This window comes from Centruroides vittatus, unplaced genomic scaffold (assembly GCF_030686945.1).
Source record: "Centruroides vittatus isolate TY-2023 unplaced genomic scaffold, ASM3068694v2 contig_954, whole genome shotgun sequence".
Lineage (NCBI taxonomy): Eukaryota > Metazoa > Arthropoda > Arachnida > Scorpiones > Buthidae > Centruroides > Centruroides vittatus.
This window is the reverse complement of record NW_027122633.1, coordinates 739,170-760,293: the sequence shown is the minus strand read 5'-3', so window position 1 is coordinate 760,293 and position 21,124 is coordinate 739,170. Positions and strand designations below refer to the sequence as shown.

Sequence of the window (21,124 nt, the reverse complement as noted above, 5' to 3'; positions counted from 1 at the left end):
TCTTTAAAAACAAGTTAAATATTCAAAAATATTCTCTAAAAATAATTTTTAATTTTTTCAGTCACTAAGTAAATAGTATTATTTAATTATAAACAAGCATTTTCAATCTATTAAAATCTACAAATTTGAATTTTGCTAGATATTTGTTAATTCTATGTAGAGATATTTTCAATTTCAATTTTACTTGTTTATAAATATTTCAGTTATATTTATTTATTATAGTTTATTTAGAAATATTTTTAATACTTTTCCGATCCAAATATATGTAGTCGATGGTGTTTCTACAACAAAAACATCTCCAGAATTTAAAGAATTGGCTGCTTCTGGAACCTAAAACATAAAAGAACATATCATTTTTATTTATTTTAATATCTGAATTTAAATATTCTTTATTGTGTTTTGAAATATTTAGCCTTTCCATTCCTATAAATTATCTATACATGCTGAAATATTTGCCTTTTTTAAACTTCATACTTTATTCCAAAAATATACAAAAAATATGATTTCAAGACTTGTATATTCATAATTTTTTACCTATAATCCATAGATGCAATTTTTTGTTGACAAAAAAGTTTATCATTATATAATCTGCAGCAATATAAAGGCGTTTAAACTAAAAATTTGGAATAAGAAAATGAATTTATTCCAGAAGTTTTACGATTACAAAATGAACAATGCACATAAAATAAATTAAAGAAAAAATATTTGGGTAGTCTAACAAAATTATTTGTCAGTTTACAAAATTAAATCTACTACATCAAAATTAACTCTATTACAAGAAAATTAAATCTACTACATCTGCTACCTTTCAAACTTTTGTTTTCAAACATTTCAAAGGATTCTAGAAGTCCTCACTCATTTTAAGAGTTAATGGTTTGATACTAGTTAAAACAGAAAATGTATGAGAGGGGATGGAATTGACTTCCCATCCTCTCCCATACATTTTCTGTTTTAACTAGTACCAAACCATTCAGTTGGTCTCAGTTGGGGTACATTAGACACATTGTGATTTCCACTTGGATAGTGCTTCTTCATGAATACATTAATCTCTTCTTAATGCACTTTACATTATGTTTCCATGTTAATACAAAGTTTAGACAGAAGGTTTGAGACTGCCTACAAGGGCTTATGATAATCCACACCAAAACTTTCATCTGAAACATTGCAGAAGTTTGAACTTTACTTCTGGCATAATGTCCTTTCCTTTTTCAGAGTAAAAGCTCTTATTTCCCACACTTTTAGATCCATTCATTGTAAAATAAGATTTGTCATCCATAATGACACCCAGATTGTTTTGGGCTGCAGATTTCCTTTGTTCAGTCATTTGAGTAAACTTGTTTGACTTTCTAACTGTTTCACCATGTTCTTGGGTATAGAAACCCTACTAACAATAGTCCTTTCCTTTAATATCTCACATACATGTGTACAAGATATTTTAAACTTTTGGCCCAGCTTATGGAGAGACTGGCTTCAGGTGAATCTCATTGTTTTGTTGATAGAACACAATCAATAAAAAATAAAAATCTGAATGCCCATTAAAAAATGAACAACATCCAATGTCCATTAAACTTCAAACCAATTTAAAAAAGGGAATGCTTTGGAGTGCCTGCTTTAACAATATGAAAAACAGAATAAAATGCCATGTGTCAGTATGGACATGCGCAAGAGGTCCTACAACAACTAACAAATTACAGCTCAGGTTTGTACAGGGCCTGCTGCAACTTTGCCTAATATTATATAAATTCAAAAACGAATGTAATACAAAATTAAATAGTTTGAATCAAATCGTAATATATTAATTTTACTGTTAATTTTATAAAAATAAAATCTAACCTGTTCAGCTCTGACATCATAATCAGTAGTTCCTTTAATTCTAAACATTCTACTGCCTTCTGGATCATAAGTATCATGATCTCTTACATTACGAAATCCACTGGCATGACCTCCCATAAAAATGATCATTTTTCCTTTAAAAATACGTATGAAATGTTGTGGTTCTGCTCCTTGTACAACTCTCACCTAATGAAAATGTTTAAATTTAAAAATTTAGCAAATGTAATATATTCAACCAAATAAAATAAAAATTTGTATAAAGAAAACAATTTAACATTATTATTAATTTCAATTAAAAGAGTTAAACTACATTTACATAACTTTGTTATGTCATTAAATAAAACTTTTATTTCTTCATATTTATTTTCAGATATGGCAGTATTGTTATATTTGAAGTATAGCAAACATGAGCACATGAGGAAGATGTCCATAACATTAACAATTAAAAAAAAAAAAAGCAACTATACTACCCTATTTTCATATTAGACTTGTCCTTTTCATCCATAAGCAGTAATATCAGTATTCACTTGTGGTGACATAATATGTAATAACAAGTGAAAAATATGTGAAAATAAATATGAAAAAATAAAAATTTTATTTAATGACATAAAAGACTGTTTGAAATGCAGACACTTCATTTTTGCTGAACATGACTTTTAATCTCCTGTTTTATAAACTTTAAACGTGAGAAATAACAATAGTAATAATAATGCCAATGATATGGTAAAATAATAAAATAATTATGTTACATATAACACTAAAAACTAAAAGAAATTGCAAAGGTTTGAACCTACATCATGTAGCTCTACTGCTTAGCATCTCATCCTCTCAGCTATCACCATTCTGAGGAAATGTGAAACTACCAAAGATATAAGCTAAACATTCAATTTTCTGAGGCCCATTTTTCAGAAACACTTGAGTAGTGAGTCCTATTATTTGGACAACAAGCTGTCTGTGTTTAGGGCTAAATGCTTACCAAGTTTTGTTCAAATCAGAGACCCAAACATTTGACCCTCTCCTTGTAAGAAGGCAGCCAAATGGTGAGAGATGTAACCAAATATTTTTATTTTAAATGAAGAAATTTTTCTCAAGAAAGAAAATGATACTTTCTTATTTGAAAATAAACATTTTCAGTTTCATTATCTTTTAGTTCTAATTATCATTTCTGCATTTACAATACAATCCTTGCTTACAGTTCAGTAAAAATGTAACTTTCCAAATGGGGGTGAAAGAACTGAGCAAGCTTTCAAGGGGAGCCATAACACCAAAAAGTTTGAGAATCACCGGCTTAATTAAATAAATATTGATAATTAAATCCCATCAATTTTATAAAATTTGCATTTATATTAAGGTTTTATTTAACTGTAAAAAAATAAACTAAACATTCAAAAACTATATTTAACTAAAAATAAATAAATAAATAAAATCTTTAAATACAATAACATCAACCTACATAATGAATTATTCTTATTCAATATTCTATTCTATCTGAAGAAGACATTATCTTGAAATTTTATTAGAGTAAAATAAAAAAAAAGTGAAATCAAGTAAAATTATTTATTATAACACTACAGTAGAACCCTGATTACTGAATCAACTGAGGTTTGGCATTATACAAAGTGAACTTGTAACAAAATATACTACTTTTTTTATACTGTAATTCATAAAAGAAAGTTTAAATGATAACATGTTTCATTTAACTTCAATGTGAAACAAATAATTCATATTAAAATGTAACTACAATAAAAACTACTGTATGTATTAACTAAATAATAAATAACATAAAAAGTTTTGTTCTTATATATGATTAAATTCACTAAAGTGTAAAAAAGAGGCTTAAAAGTGCTACTATGTATATCTTATGTTTTGTAATTTATAATTCAAAATGGCTGTGGCCATCTGTTTTATCTGAGGTAGCATTGGTCAACATTACCTTGTCTAATTGGAGTTTTACTGCATTACAATTAATTTGGATATTGTTATGAAAGCCTAAATAATAACTATAGAAACTGTCAAGACTTATATTATAATCTCATAGAATATTATAAAAATTGCCTTTTAATAAATTATACAAAATAACACTTATGAATTCTATAATTTTGTTATCAAATTAATTATTGAAAAAATTTTTTATTTATTAACATTATATATCATATCACAACAAATTATAATATAAATTTAAAACAATTACTTGTATTGCTTTTCCAAAAAGATCATTGTCCAATTTTACAGCCCATATTGCTGAAGAAGCTTTTTCATCTAGACTGCTATTTTTACCCTATGAAAATTTAATATTTTTATTATTGTAAATGCAATTAAACATATTATTAAAGTAAAATTCTAGATACACTTTCAAAAGAAAAGCACTAATAAAGAAATAAACTTTATATACTATCTTATAAAATAATAATATAAATAAAAAAGAGTTGCTATTAGTTGGACTCTGTTCATCATTTCCACATGAAAGGCCTGGGCAATTTCAAGTAAAAAATTGCCTGTTGAGACAAAGCATAGTGAGGACTATGCACTCCAAATAACTAAGGTAGCTATGAAGGTCCAGTGGGAATCATAAAAAAGATGTCTAATGGAAAATGAAGATAAGCTAGGAGTCTTTAAGATGGCAGCCAGTGGTGCACTCAGGATTTAGGGGAGACAAGTTAAACAGATAAACTGATCTGATAAACTATATAAACTGAAAGTAACTGACAACTAATATAGTACACAAAAAATACAAAGTAATAGCAATACCCACTTTATGGAAACAGTATCTAGATAACAAAAGTGTATAGAATGAGATTACTCCATTGAAAAGCTGACACTAGGCTCAAAGATAAAGTTCCAAACAATAAAATAAGACAAAATCTTAAAATTACTCTGGTTCATCACACAATTACTATACATAGAAAAAGATGGTTTGACCACATTGATACGGTAAAGATATCTTCCAACTTAATTACCGATGCTAATGACAACTCTTGAAAAACCTTTATGTCTGGTAACAAAAACATTTAATAAAACTCCCACAAATGCTTTCAACCTTACTCAAAGTCTGCATCAGGTTAGATTACGATCAAATTCCAAAACTGACTTAATGGACAGAGAGAATACCAAGAAAAATCTTGAATCATCATCATCCAGAAGGAAGGAGAGAGAAAAAATCCAGATGTGCGCTTTTAAAACTTTAAATAAGAATATATTTAAATTTAGCATTTATTGAAAAATACATAAATTAAAATTATACAAAAAATATATTGAAAATAAAAGATATACTTTATATATTTTTCAAGACATATTTCAGATCGAACTATCATTGTGTAAAATATTCATATCAAAAATCTAAAAATTTATATTTTGGATTGGCCAAATTTATTTCAAATTCATAAACTTTAATTATATAATAGACATTACATTTAAGATATCATTTATATAAGATAATATGGTAATGTTAGGTCTAACATTTTATTAAAAGACAATTGTATTCATAAAATTAAGTTTATTTTAAAAAAAAAAATTTTGTATACACTTCTTATAAAAAGTAAATTTCAAATTTTCTTATAATAATATAAATATTTAGAAATAATGTTAAAATCTGTATTTACCTGCCAAAAATATACTATGTATCTTTCTCTACCATCTATATTATATGTATATTTTAATACATAACTATCACCTCCAAAAAACATTCCTTTAGCAGATTCATCCACAGGAGCAAGTTCAAAATTTTCAATTCTCCAAATCTATAAAACAGAAATGTTCAAATTTTCATACATGACTTTTAAGAAATATAATGTACACTAAATTAATACTAAATTTTATATTAGTCTATCAAATAACTTAAAAAGAAGAATGGATGTAAATGAAAATAATGGAAACTTACTTCTATATTACCAGATCCATCATCTGGCATAAAACCGTAGGCTTTACCCGAATTCTTTGCAAGTAAAAGACGTTTTTCTCGATGCAACGACAATACATTAAAATCAGGTTCAGTTAGCTCAGATGCTAAATTTAAAAAAAAAAAAAAATTATTATTTATTTGTAATTACATTTTTAAAAGTTTAAAAGATATTAAATTTTTGCTCTACAAGAAAAATTTAGAATCTTTTTATTATTTGCAAATAGAACATACCAAAAGGTTGGATCAATAAGTATAAATTACTCAATGTACAGTACATTATAATAAGATTTTAATACATTCTGTATGTTGTAAGTTTATCATTAATATGTTTTAAAATACATTTAATTTAACAAACTCTTGGCAACAGCCTATACCTCATTCCTAATCGATATATTAAATAGAGGGCCTACTATATCTGAAATATGTGAAGTCCCAAAAACGGGTTAACATTAATTATTTATATTAGAAAATTGTTAAAACGAATGTAGAAAATCGTCCATTGTTAAAAGGGACAAAAGCCGATCAAAGATCGTATTTGACGCGTTAGTCATTTGAAACCGCGACGCATGAAAAAAAAGGAGAAAGATGTCGAAAGACAAAAAGGCCTAATGTAAAATAAAACGCAATAATTGTAATGAGTAATGATTGTAGACGAATGTCCTCCAGTATAGATGGACCTTTGACAAGTCGCTCGTATACGAAATTTAGATCATTAAAATTAGGAAAAAGGGAAAAGTTAATTATAAAAAGGAACTTCATATCAAAGCATTGAATTTCAAAAATCTCTCAGACTAGACAACAATAGGGAAAATATGAGCGCAAGTTTCAAAGTTCCATCAATTCTTTCCATCCTGAGTAAACGGAGGGTGTCAAGTAAAATTCGTCGAGGCGGCTCTTTCTCATGACTCGAACAGGGGTCGTTTTTCGCTTGAAAACAAGCGAGGGACCAATCGAGAAGAGAGAAAGGAAGGACGTGGAGCCAATCAACATGAACAATACGAAAAAGAGAGATAGGAGTAATCGCCGAATTGGAAGGACAAGAGACTTTTCCGAGAGGTTTCAAGGGAGACAAGAGGTGTTCCAAGGTGTCCATCGAAAGGTCCGCCGACGCCAACCGACGAGTTGCTGCACCTGCCGCTGCCCCGGGGCCTTCTATCGAGCGACGATAGGAAACACATCGGCACAAAAACGTTCGAACGTTTACCTTTGTAACGATCTGTGCATAGTGTGAGTTGTTTTATATTTAAATAAACGGGTTTCTTTGTGAGACACTTATTGTCTGTGTCATCCTCCCTCACACCCACACGCGAACGACCCTAGACCATCCTGTCGCGGGATTAACGATTTCCCCCTAAAAATCGGAGAACTTACAAATACAAAACATCTCAAAAAATTTGTAATAATTTGATTAACTTTAATTATACCTTTTAACAATTAACTTTATCTTTCTATGTATAACCCAATCAATTAATTAATTTTACTTTCATTTGCTGAAATAAAAACATTAAAAAATTAATTAATTAATTAAACCAACCAGCAATTTGTTCAGGAGTATATACTCTTCCAAGTCCAATTTGTTCCTCAGGTTCTTTCCAAGAGACAAAATATTGTTTAAAAGTTGGTGGTTCTGCTCCAGCAATAACACGTGTTACAGAAACCCATTTTGGATAGCCACGATAATCCAAATATTTCTGAAAATAATATTTCACATAGCAATATAGAACAAATTTATATTACAAAATAACTTTTACTATGCACTAATTATAAATTTTTTTTAATAATTATACATTTGAAAATATTTTATAAATAGTGTTTATATTTTTAGTAACAAAACCATTTCTGGTTAACCATAACAAATCAAACAGTTGCATATATAAATAAATTTGAATAAGTTTTCCATCACAGCACAGTTTAATTGTGCAAGAAAATACTGTAAAGAAAAATATTTTATACAGACAGCAACTTATAAGCATTTCATTTTTCAACAATGAGAATTAAAAATATCATTCATTAAATATCAAGAATCATTTTAATAATCGAAACATTTTATAAAGACAATACATAATGTTTTTCCAACATTATACAAGGAGAAATATAAGTTAAATTCATAGTTAATTTTAAATATCTACCTATCTATCTTTTTTTATTTAATGAAAATAATGAATATGGTTAATTAGAAATATTAATATTACAATATTTACAATCATATAAAAAATGATGTTTATAAAGTTTAAAAGAAATTAAACTACACCTCTGCGAGTTTCATAGATTCTACTCTTTCTTTATGACTAGCACTTTTTCCAACCCAAACAAATATTCCACTCATACCTCCATCCAAAAGGAAACAATTCTGTAAAAGTAAATAATAAGAAAAAAATACTAATATTATTTAAAATGATAATTGATAAATAAAGAATTAATTAATTTACATCTGATTCCAAGAATTCTTGTTTCAATGGTTTTTCTTCAATTCTATCAACAGTTAATTTAGGTTCATCTGATATTCTGAAAAAAATTAAATGACATAATTAATGTCTATAGAAATTAAAAAATGACATATAATGGTAAAAAATATTTTTTCAGTTGAATGATTTATTGAAATCTAATAACTATTGATATGTTCTTCCATAATTGTAACATTTAGTATTTATTAATTCTAATCTCTTCATAACAAATATAGCTTTAAACATTTAAATTCATTTAAAAAATAAATATTACCATTTATTCCACTTTCATTAAGACAATAACCATAATATCTAACAAATAATACCTTTCACATGTATTAAATAATATAACTCATGCAAAAATGTATGAGCAACAAGATATATATAGGATACCAAGCAACTACTAAAAATTTTCAATAAATTATCTTCATTAAAACTCTATTGTACTGTACATCAAGTGTACTAGTGAACACATCTGAGTCAAAATTAACACCTCCAATAAAATGTTAATAGCATATAAACAGCATATATTATTAAAACAATTTCTGTTAGATTAATATTTTATATGGAAATTTAGACCCTATTAGGGACATAAATTTTCAGATCAAAATTTTGTATGTTTTTATTAAAAGAGAAGAACTTATTCAATGCTGTTTGGATTTTGACTGGATGTATAAAGAAGCATCTAGACAAAAGAAACATGACTAATCAGCAATGAAAATTTGTAAATTTATTTACCTTTTTTTAATTTATAATATGTATTGACCAAAACCCACATTAATGTTTAACATAAACATAACTTTAAAAGACTTATAATTTATATTAAACATTGACATATTAATTTTACCATATTCATATTATTATTATTACTCTTTTATAACTGTAATAAATAACTTCATTACTTAAGTTGATATTTCTTCTCTAAGATTATATTCTTTGAATAATTATATTTTAAATTTAGCTTATTATTAAAATTATTTATTATTATTATTATTATTATTCTTGAAATAAACTTTAGATTTTTTTATAAATACATTATTTTATTTACCTGTATAAACTAACTTCAGTTTCTAAAGTTCTTTCATGTTCTGCATCATCTCCTCCAGATTCTGCATCTTTAACATCTGCATCACTTCCACCACCCAATTCTTCAAAGAACTTCTCTTTTTCATCAGCTGAACAGCTCTCATCTAAAATAATTTAACATTTATTATAATTTTTGAAAAATAATCAAATCAAATTTTATTAAAAAATAAAAATATCTCAGTATACTTCACACATTTTAACTATGAAATCCTTACTTAATTAAAAGACTCGTTAATAATCAACATCACTATTTGAATAATAAATCTTGATTCAATTATTATTACTATATTCAACGTATTGATAATAAACAGTTATGGTAATTAATCACATACTGTCATGATCAGTTTTATCATTGGGCAAACATAGGTGATTGCCTAGAAATGCAAAGATATGGGAGGATGCCAACCTTACTCATAAACAAAAAAAATTTTTTTAATTCAAAAGATTCTAGAAAAACAATCTAATTCTAGAAAAATACTGTTTAATTTAATATTAAATAAATATTATTTGATTATTGTAAATAAATACAGTGTGTCCGAAAAAGATCTTTATCATTCTAAACATTAATAATAAAATAATAACAGGTGAAATGAAATGCAGTTTGCTGCAAAAGAATGAAGAAATCTAAGAGTTTTTATACAGTATCTTCAATGTAGCTGTATGTGAGCTCCGTTACTAGCACAAAGAATGTCGAGTCTGTACTCAATTTCCCTCCAAGTGTTTTTTAACATTTGCGGTATAACAGTGAGGATTGCTAGTTATAACAGTTTTAAAGGAAAGGATACATCAGAAACAGGTGTTTGGATAAACCCTGTCTTTAACATAACCCCAAGAAAGAAATCCAGTGGAGTTATGTCGGGCGATTGCAGAGGCCAAGGTATAAGTTCTCCATGACCAATCCATCATTCGGGAAACACTCTATTAAGTACAGAAGACAATTGATACTAGAAAAAACTCTTAGATTTCTTCATTCTTTTGCAGCAAACTGCATTTCATTTCACCTGTTAGTATTTTTGTTATTAATGTTTAGAATGATAAAGATCTTTCTCGGACATGCTGTATATTTAGTATTTTAATTTAATTTACACATTCTTATAAATAGTAGCAACACAAATTCCAGAAAATATTTCTTCATTAGATGTTCTGTCATACTTATGCAAAGGTAATTTATAAAATAGTGCTCCAAATGTGTTTATTGCTCTGAGAATTTTTGTGACATTGCCAGTATTGGTAGCAAGTTCAGAAAAGAGTTTTTCAAAACTAAAACTTATAAAAATGTACACTTGTTCTATGATGGCTTAGAAACTACTCACAAATCTAGCAATATCATCTAAAGAGCAAGAAATTTCATCTATAAATAATGTAGTTGAATTACTTCAGAACTTTGTTGAAACAAAAATTCTGAAAAATTAATTTTTCAAAATTTTTGTATTTAAGATGTAATGATTATATTCCTATACAGATATTAGTAATAATCATTTATGTATATAAATATATTAGTGTTAATTAATAAAAACTTTTTAAAATGTTCATAATGATATTGTTTTTTATGAATATCCACATATTTGGGTGTATGTATGTTCTTGTGTACGATAATACACATACATGATATATACATATTATGGACTAAGTAATTAATACGGGCATTATTCATAATTCCCAGTCATTATGAATAATGACAAACAAAATTGGGCACTATAATAAATTTCAGGTTTTTAATCATAATTTGTCAGATTGACCAGTCACTATGAATACTGCTATCACCTGGTTGAGCAAAATGACAATAATATGTCGAGGAGTGATCATCCAACATACGCTAGTCAATCAGCACTCACATCTGAGTTGTGTGTGCATATTGTATTTAGTACTGAATTTTAAATTTATGCGACTAGTAGTTAATCTTGTGCATTTTAATTTTACTTTTGCCTCTTAAACTAGTGTTTTCTTCTTTGGAAAAAAGTAACAATGATGAAAAGTAATGAAATTTGAAATTTACATTATAAATTAACCAACATGGATTAATTCAAATTGTAAAATAAAGTAGAAATAAATATTAAAAATAATAAGATAAAATATGATGCACTTTGAAAATTACATAGCAAATGTTTCTTCTTTGTTTTTGAATGTTTAAAATGGAATAGCTTTTTACATAAAGAAAGCTTCTAAATGTGACTGAAAATGTTTGGTATTCAAAATAAAAGTTGCTGGAGTAAGTAAGGAAGGTGTTTTTTGTGTCAGTGGATATTGAATCATAATACTAGTATTAAGTCAACTTATAACTTAATTTGATTCGAATGGCATATCCAAAGTAATTTCAACTTCCAATCTACTGTATTTGTTTAGATAAATTTTCTTTGTTATTATTTACTTTCACTACATATTCAAAATTTGTAAGGTATTGTATTAATTGTTATAATTTTATTGATAAAGAAATAGTAAATGGACATTGTGAGGTTCCAAAAATGGGTTGAAATTGAAAGTTATTATAAAAATTTATTAAAACGAAACTAGAAAAACTTCCACTGTTAAAGCCGATCAAAGGTCGGATTAGTTGTGCAAGTCATATGAGATGGAGAAACAAAAAAAAAATTATTAATGTCAAATGTGATGCAATAGATGTAAATGAACATCCACCAGTAAGATGGACCTTTGACAAGGCACTAGAATACAAACAATTAGAACATAGAAAAATTCTGAAAAGGGGAAAGATTAATGATAAAAAGGGACATCACATCAGGTCGTTAAAATTCTAAAACATGATAGACTAGACAACAATGAGATAAAATATGAGTGCAGGTTTCAAAGTTCCATCAGCACCTTCCGTCCAGAGTTAATGGATGGTATCGGGTAGATTCTCCAAAGCAGACCTTTCTTGTGACTCGAACAGGTCTAGTCTTTCGCTTAGGGACAGACAAGGGACCAATTGGGAAGCGGAAAAAAAGGACGTGGAGCCAATCAGAATGGACAAAAAAAAAGAACAGATTTTGTCCCTGATCTTCAAGGACAAAATCTCTTTCCATAAACTGTGCAAACTGTGCACCTGCACACAGTTAGTCAACACACACAATTCAGTTCTCCATCCATTGTGCCCAACCAGTAACCTGTGCCACTACGGACTCAGACCGTGTCAGCGATGCCAACCAATAGAGTCTCCCCACCTGCCACTGCCCCAGGACCACCTTCAATCAATGAACAAGAAATAACGTTGACACCTAGGACATCAGAAAAACCAATTGTTTTAAGGAAAACTATTTTTTCTAGTGTAAGTTTATTTCATGTTAAAATAAATGGTTTTTGTAAGATACTTGTCATCTTTGTCTCCGCCGCCACTACCCACATATGAAAGGATCCTAGACCATCACTGATGTGCAAATAACTGATTGCCCCTAAAAATCGGTTTACTTACAGCATCAGGTGACAGATAAAAATCAAATTATACAAATTTGGAAAATGGTCAGTATTATATTCTGTTTATAATAAGTTTGGTATCCATTGTAAATAAAAGTGACATCAAGTGATTTTGTTATCACTCTAATATTGCTAAAATATTTGTTTCTATTAAATATAGATAAAAACAAAATTTTAATTATTTTTATTTATTATTAATTACCTAGTATGTGGATTATACTCTTTCCAGCATGAACATCATCTCGAATACCAGTTGCAGCTTGAATTGCCTTAATCCTCTCCATTCTTCCACTTTTTTCTCCAGTCCATAAATATATATCTCGACCAACATCCAAAATAAAACAGTCACCTTTGTTCATGGAATCAATACTTAGCTCCACTTGATGAACCCTAACATTGCGACGACCTTTAACTTGAAATAATCTCTTTTCTACTTCATCTGTTACATGTCGAAAACCAGATGCAACTCCGCCTTCTAAATATCTATAATAATCAACTGACTATTAAATTAACACGTTGACTGCCATCTACGAGATGACTCGTAGTTACCGTTTCTGCCTAGGACGCCACCTACGAGTTATATCGTAGTTTGTTTCCTTGCCATATTTGTGCAGCTACGATGTAATTCGTAGTATATCAGTGTAAATATGAATAGATAGCTTCAGGGGCAAGAACAAAAAATCAAGTTTGGCTTACATGAACAGAACATTTATTAATTAATGAACAGAAAATATAATCATAAAAAGTTTATTCAAAATCGAAAGCAAAACAATATTTTTATTGTTTGTGATAATTTATAAAACAGAAATATAAATTTAAACGAACAGAAAATATTATAAAATGTTTATTCAAAATCAAAAGCAAAACGATATTTTTATTGTTTGTGATAATTTTTAAAACAATCTTCTACGCAAAGGGCTGGCTTCTCAAGACAGATTGGACAGAAATAACGCGTTTCTCGGCGTTTTTTAGCTTTGGTACAAATTCGACATGGCTTTGTCGGATGTTGTTTTTTCTGAGTAGATGGGATACTCTGTAAATAGTGAAGCTTCTGCAATTTAATTTTTTTTGAAACTGGTTGAATCTCTTCTCCAATCAACGCTTTGACGAATGCTTCTCTAAACTTTTAGTTTAGAGAAGCATTCGTCATAATGAGAAGCATAAGTTTTATTTTAGAGAAAAAGAGAAGCATAAGTTAGCTTATAGAGAAGCATAAGTTTTATTTTAGAAGAAGTTGCTTTTTGAAAGAGTTTGTGTGCATTATGTATATATATTTCTATAATATGTAATGCAACCTTTTTGAGCCATCTAATAGTCTTTCTTAGAGCTGTGTAGTACGATAGCATTTGATCTGATCGTCAATGCCAGACGTTCCATGATTATAATCTCGAATTATATTCGGTTTCATCGAACATTTTCCATTGCGATTGAACACCTCTACCATTTCAACAACGTGCATGTTTGAAATGGTAAGGACTTCTCGTTTGTCTTTCCATTTACATACAGTAACAGGACCATTTCGCTGCCAAATAAACTCCCCCATCCTCACCAAAAATTTTGTCAGATTCTGAATCACTTAGATTAGTGTAGTAATCAAGTTGTTTTTTAGTCAGTGGTCTTTTCTTATCCATTTTGGGATATTTATAATTTGATTATAAAAATAAATAAAAAATAACACTCTCAAAAAAGACGTAAATGTGATGTGCTCGCCTCTATATCCGATTTATTACTAATGAATTTAGACGCACATCTCCGATTGGCTGTAGCGAAGTGACAGGACGAATCGTGTCTGTGCACGAATTAACTCGTAGTTTGGCTTTAGCGAAGAGCTTTCTGTTACATAAGCCAACTACGAGATAATTCGTAATACCTTTATTTTAAGAAAAACACATTTTATATGCTATTTGATTATTACTATATACTCTGATTAGAGTTTTTAATAATATAATATAATTAAATTAAGTTGGCGTTTTACAACAGAATCCTAAAAAGTCACGTGGCAGTCAACGTGTTAAATATTTACTTCCTCTAAAACATCAAATAAATCTATTATTCTTATTTTTAATGTAAAAATTTGAAATATTAAGAATATTTAAAATTTTCATAAAATTTTACTCTACAGAAATATCTGCCTAAATATACAAAAGATTAAATTTATTGGAGTATCAAATTTATTTGTATAAGTTTCTACATACAATCATGGAACACCAGGGATGTAAATCACACTTTCGAGAACCTCTTACTGTCGTAAACGTTTTCGAACTACCAAGTTCGAAAACGTTTACGACGATCTTTCGTTTTGTATCCAACACCGGTAAGAGGTTCTCGAAAGTGTGATTTATTTGTATAACTCACATAATAAATGGTGATAAAAAAAATAAATTTAACTCTGGATTATATGCAGAGATTATTAATTAAATTGAGGATAATGATGGATTACAGGTATTCTGAAAATGTTTGAAATGTCAATTGAAATTATTTTTTTCAAAAATTATTTTAATATTATTTGTAATTTTTAATTTATATTATCACGAAGTAATTTCTTTTAATTATAGAACATTTCTGGTAAATAAATGTTTATTTATGTTATAGATTTGTCTTTGTTTTAAATGCAAAAATTTTTTCATTGACATACTTTATATGAAATTTGATAATAAGACTTTTCCTGTTATTAGAAATGACAGAAACCACTATTGTAAACGAAAAACAAGTTATACAATGGAAAATAAGACATATTTTCAACATTGATTTGTTCTATCTTGTTGCCTTTGTTTGCACTTAATTTGTTCTGCTGTTTTGTTTTTGCAAGCAAAATGTATCATTGTTAATCAATTTTTAAATATTAACTATATAGTAAATATATGTGTATTAATAGTTAAAAATTATCATATTTTATGGCACATAAGATGCATCCTCATATCAGCACAGAATATCTGGGGAAAAAGTATTTGGTAGATTGGATTAATGGAATAAGGAATGAAACACAGGCAATATGCTAACAAGTAAGTGGGCTGTCTCCTGGGAGGACATTCTATGGGAAACTGGCCCTTATTTAGATATTACAAATGTGAAAAAAATTCTAAAAACTTCATGTAGCCAGCCTGTTGGTCTGACTTGAACCTGTGACCAATAACTGTTTAAAGTATTTAGTGTATTCAGGCCATCCTGCACTACAAATCTTCTTCTTAACACTGGGAAATAGTAACAACAACTCATCTAATCTGTTACCAGCACATATTCCTTCTTCACCAAACTCGTAACTAACCAAAAATAGCTCTTTACAAACGTTTTCGAACTTGCAATTCCAACGAAATTCGTATTACCTGAGGAAGAACCAACGTTTAAGGTTCGAAAACGTTTGTAAAGAGCTATTTTTTGGTTAGTTACGAGTTTGGTGAAGAAGGAATACGCACCGGTAACAGGTTAGATGAGTTGTTGTTGCCATCCTGCACTTTTGGTAAAATTTTTTCTGCTGTATTCTGGTAAAAAAAAAACAAATCTAAAATTAGAATGTACACTTATTTATCAGGAAAAAAGAGGAATTTAAAAGAAATCGTTTAAAATTAAAATTTATCATTGAAATATTCTACATGAATACATGAATGCTTAACTAGCAAAAAATAATATGTTTAACTATATAATAACATTTTTATTCAAGAATTGAGCTAGATAGAGGTTACCTATAGTCTATTAAAGGCTACAGGTAACCTCTATCATTCATTAGCCTATGGGAGAATGCAACTTCACAGGACAGGACACAGAACAAAATTTTTTTTTGACAAAGTTACACCTTATATGCCATAAATTTTGGTAAATAAAATTATATATTTTAAGAGTTTAAAATGAAAAAAGTAATAAATTAAACAAATTAAACAAATGATACTAATATTACATAAATTAATTTCTTAAGCAAAAATGAAAAATTGTAATGAAATGATCATTTTTAGTGTTTTCTGACTCATCCTCAAATATGTTATTCATGCAATTATTCTATAAGATATTATAATAAGTATTATTTTAAGTAATATATGTTGCTTTTATAGGCAAACATTGATATTAAAAACTAGTTATTATCTATTGTATTTATTTTCTTTATAAATTATTGCTTAATTATATAGTTTGAAATTGTTAAAAGTCTAAATAGTAATTAATACTAACACAGTGTTTTTCTTGCATTTATTAGTGTATAATGAGTTGTGGATATTCTATTGGATATTCTATAAATATATTGCCAGTTCATCTAGAGAGTCATTCATAAATGATGTCATGTCCCAAGGGAGGAAGGGGAGTTTAAGAAATGTGACAATCTGTGACAAGGAAGGAGAGGAGGTTTAGTGCAGCATTACGTCACTGCTTACTAAAATATACAATTTGGGTTATAGGAGAATCGTGCATAATAAAATCATGCATGCATTGTTTTTTTATTCTGTAACTCTCAGTATTAATATTGCAAAATTCCCCTAGAGATACCATTGACTATGGACATTTGCATGAGAACAAAATGCAAAAAGTTGTATAGGAGAAAATTTGATCAACACAAGTTGTATGTAATTTATCTTATTTCATAATTTTTGGACTTGTACCATTTCTATAGTCAATCCTGGTTTTTTTTTTTTTTTTTTATCAAAATCAAGTAGGAGGCAAAATCAAGCCTCCTACTTGATTTTGCCATCCAATACAATGTTGTCAAATCAAATGAATGTTACCCCTACTGGAGGAATGTTCATTCCTGGAAAATGCAATAATTTTCATTTCAGCATTTTTTGATTAAAATTTGCATTAAAAAATCCAATAGAAAAAATTTGAAAGTTTTAGAAGGAACTTTTCTTTCTTTTGTGAAGATCCTAAAATGGCGCCGAGAATTCGGTTGTTTACAAGATCGCTACCTCGGGAAATTTCGGAAAGTCAATCGGAGCAAGAACGCGCATCGGGCTATAAACCGGACATCTGTAAAGCATTTCTTCTAAAACAAACACAACGCGGTAATAAACGACGAAGGGAATGTCGCGGTGCTCGTATACAAGAGTCGAGATGTAAACAATTAACAAAAAAGGGGAGAAAGAAGAGAGACAGATGGTCAAGGACACCTGCTAGACCATATGAGCCCGGGATCGTCGCGAAAGGGGGGGGCAGCCACAGAACGTTTGGCGGATCGGTTCAGCCCGATGTCCGCGAGAGGGGGGCAAACTGTGTAAATTATGTGAGTAGCTGTCAACGCCCGGGAGCCGTCCCCGGCCGAATTTGGTTTTCGTCTTGCTTAGAAACAGTAGACTGACCAATCGAAAAAAGGAAAAAGGGACTTAAGACCAATCAAGAGGGAAGATTCGGGGGAAAATCGTATAAAAACCCCCGTATCAAGGTCAGAAGGGGAGACGACGGAGCTTTCTACCCGGAAGTGGACGACGGTACTCCAACCAGCCACCTACTCCTTCGCCGACGTCCGTCACCGACCCCATCGGACTCTCCTACCCGACTGCCCCGGGGCTTTACCGACGACTCCGACAGCCTTCTCCGATCGCCGTCATCCGGAGCGCCTTCTGCCGCAGACGATCTAGATCGCATCTTGTACTGTAGGCCTACCTTGTAAGTTTGTTTTGAGGTTAAAATAAACGGTTATTGTAAGACACTTGTCATCTTTGCCTCTGCCGCCACCACCCACATACGATCGGTCCCTAGGTTTTTCCTGACGTGCAATTAACTAATTGCCCCCATATGTCGGCAGCTTACATTGGTGTCAGAAGTGGGATTTAATAGCCCCACAAAACTTTAGTAGGTTACGCCGACAAAGAGTTTTTCTAACAAGTGGGTCGAACGATGGAGGCAGATGCGAGTGTCCCGACGCGACCTCGTGACGGTGGCAGTGGCGGTTCTCTTCCCTCCTTTTCCGCGTTTGGAGGATTGATCCCGACGTTTTCGGGTGAATCAGGGCGCGTCACCGATTTCTTCGATACGTTAGGAGAGATTGCTAGTCTGGCAGGATGGACCCCTCGGCAGTGCTTGAGCATAGCCAAGTGCAAACTCGCGGGTGTAGCCCGAGATTTTGCATGGCGAGACCTCAGCATGAAGAGCGTAACGGACTTTGAAACTTTTCGGAAGCTGATGATCCAGCGTTTTGACCAAGAACCATACAGCATACGTGTCCAGAAATTCCATACATGCTCTCAAAAGAGAGACGAGATGGTCCAAGAATTCGCGGTCCGCTTGCAGTCCCTTGCTAGCGCGACAAGCATAGATCAGACGGGTGCGAACGAAGAGGAAAACGCAATTATCAAACGCTGCCAACAGCGTGAACTGGACGAGAAATTGCGCGTTCAGTTCCTGCATGGCTTAACCGACAAGCTAAAAAGAAGAGTCATGACTCATGACCCAGAAACTTTCGCTGATGCATTAAAAATAGCTATTCGCGAAGAAACGATAGATCAATTGGCGGGAAAGACGCGAAATTCAATTGCCGGCATCACTGATGCAGTGGAAAGCCACGACACGCTGGCGGAAGAATCAAACTCACGAAGAGAATCGGCTCTCGACGCAAAAATCGCGCAGCTTTCGAAGCAATTAGCGACAATAGGGAAAAGACTCGATCAATCGCCCGCGCCTAAGCCCATAAACAATTTCCAAACAGATGAGCCCTCGCGAACAAACCGGACACAAGGAACTGATAGAGCGAATGATGGGATGCGAAATCCACGGCATTCCCCGAATGCGCAGCGACGCCCGCCGCAACAATTTCCCTCGCGATCTCAGCCCGCCAATCTGCAAAGACAACCCCGTGCGCGATATCCTTGCTACGGTCCCTATTCGGAACAAGGTCCAATGCCCCCTTGGAGAGGGAGTGGGGATGGATCACCAAAATTTCGCGCGATGAATCCTAATTGGGCAGAATACGGAGGTTATATGCCGTCGCCACTCGACTGGTACGGGGGAAACGCTTTTCCTCAGTATCCCGGGAGGTGGGGAGCGAATCAAGAAGCCCCCGAATGGCAAACCCCCATTAGAAATCTGCCAAACGCCTTTAGAGCTAGTCGGTCAGGACAAATACCCTTTTCCCCTGCGCGATTTAGACAATTCGAATACGAAACCAACCGACAAGGTGCCCCGTTGCCCTTTTATCCCCCGCGTTACGGTCCAGGTTGGCCTGGAAGTAGCTTCGAAATGGAGCGCACACCGAACAACGTAGCCGCTCCTCGATTTTTAGCGTTGCCTGCCCCTGAAAATAGACCGGTAGACAATAAACAAACGCGAGACCCCGACAGAGTCACATCAGTTGCATTTAGAGACCGAAACAGCGAAATAAATCGACCGTCAGTAGGTCCCGACGTACCACAATTAGCGGGAATCAATAAATCAAGAAGTAGAGAATTACCTCCTTGTACCATGATTTGTGAGATAGAAAATAGGAAAGTTCAGCTGACGATAGACACGGGCGCAGCTGTTACCTTGATTTCTAGGGATCTATTTCCCGACACAGCGCGATTGCAGCAAGCGGAGACTAGAATGGTAGAGTTAATAAGTGTTACCGGACACGTTATCGAGACATTCGGAAAGTTTAAGTTAAAATTCCAAATCAGACGTTTGACCTTTTTCCATGACTGTTATTTAGTGTCTCCCGAAATTACTATGCCTAACGATGGACTCTTAGGTAGGGACTTTATCCAAAAATATGACGTTACAATCTCGGTTAAAAACGCGACGCTCAGTTTCCCCTCAGGAGACACGGTGACGTTTTGGGGATTAGCCGATATGAAAAAACCCGACAACGGTTCGGAATTAAAGGAAATCACCGAGGACAATCGCACGCAACCAAGCGCCGAGCTAAGCGTACCGCCGAAAGACGATTTAAGTTTACCCTTAAATAGCGACAGCGAAAATAGAGTTTTGGAAAGCAAGGGGATAAAGAGGAAAAATAAACATACACAAAAATATAAGCGAAAGACTAAACGGGGGAAGTTAAAACAAATAACGGTTGACAGCCTAGAACGGGGAGAGGACGATTCTCCTAAGGAAGTAACGTTAGTCAACGACTACGTTATTCCCCCAAGATCAGAAGTCATTGTAGAAGGGAAGGTCCGCAACCAGCTGACAAGTCAATTAGGAGTTGTTGAACCAACACCTCAGGAGCGAGAGGGAGTGTTTATTGCTAGCACGTTAGTTAAAACACGGCAATTTGGTAAAGTACCCGTTAGAATAATGAATGTAAAAACACAACCGGTTAAATTAAACAGAGGGAGTAAGTTGGGAAATTTCCTCTTAGCGGAAGAGGAAACAAAAGAAAGCGCAGAACAAAATAAGATGACGCGATCAAATGCAGACGATTTGACTAGAGTGCAATTTGCGAATTTATTCGATTTTAGCGAAGTAGGAAAGGACAAATTAACCCCTTTGGTAGATTTATTATACAAATACAGACAAGTATTCGCGAAAGACGATTACGATCTAGGCTATTGTGATTTAGTAG

General features: G+C 31.6%; 1 protein-coding gene across 5 annotated transcripts in view; it reads right to left on the bottom strand.

Annotated features, from left to right (window-relative positions):
• Window positions 1–21,124, bottom strand: part of LOC136985141 (gelsolin, cytoplasmic-like) — a 63,289-nt gene that overhangs the window by 15,505 nt on the left and 26,660 nt on the right. For all 5 annotated transcript variants that reach the window (XR_010882291.1, XM_067282341.1, XM_067282338.1 and 2 more), the window contains exons 5-14: window positions 12,872–13,152; window positions 9,224–9,365; window positions 8,161–8,236; window positions 7,983–8,081; window positions 7,266–7,422; window positions 5,711–5,835; window positions 5,433–5,570; window positions 4,025–4,111; window positions 1,834–2,019; window positions 247–330 (exon numbers count right to left, since the gene is read on the bottom strand). Coding sequence is in view for 4 of the 5 variants with exons in the window: in XM_067282341.1 (XP_067138442.1) it covers window positions 247–330; window positions 1,834–2,019; window positions 4,025–4,111; window positions 5,433–5,570; window positions 5,711–5,835; window positions 7,266–7,422; window positions 7,983–8,081; window positions 8,161–8,236; window positions 9,224–9,365; window positions 12,872–13,152 (1,375 nt within the window). In the remaining variant the exon portion in view is untranslated. The remainder of the gene's footprint in view (window positions 1–246; window positions 331–1,833; window positions 2,020–4,024; window positions 4,112–5,432; window positions 5,571–5,710; window positions 5,836–7,265; window positions 7,423–7,982; window positions 8,082–8,160; window positions 8,237–9,223; window positions 9,366–12,871; window positions 13,153–21,124) is intronic.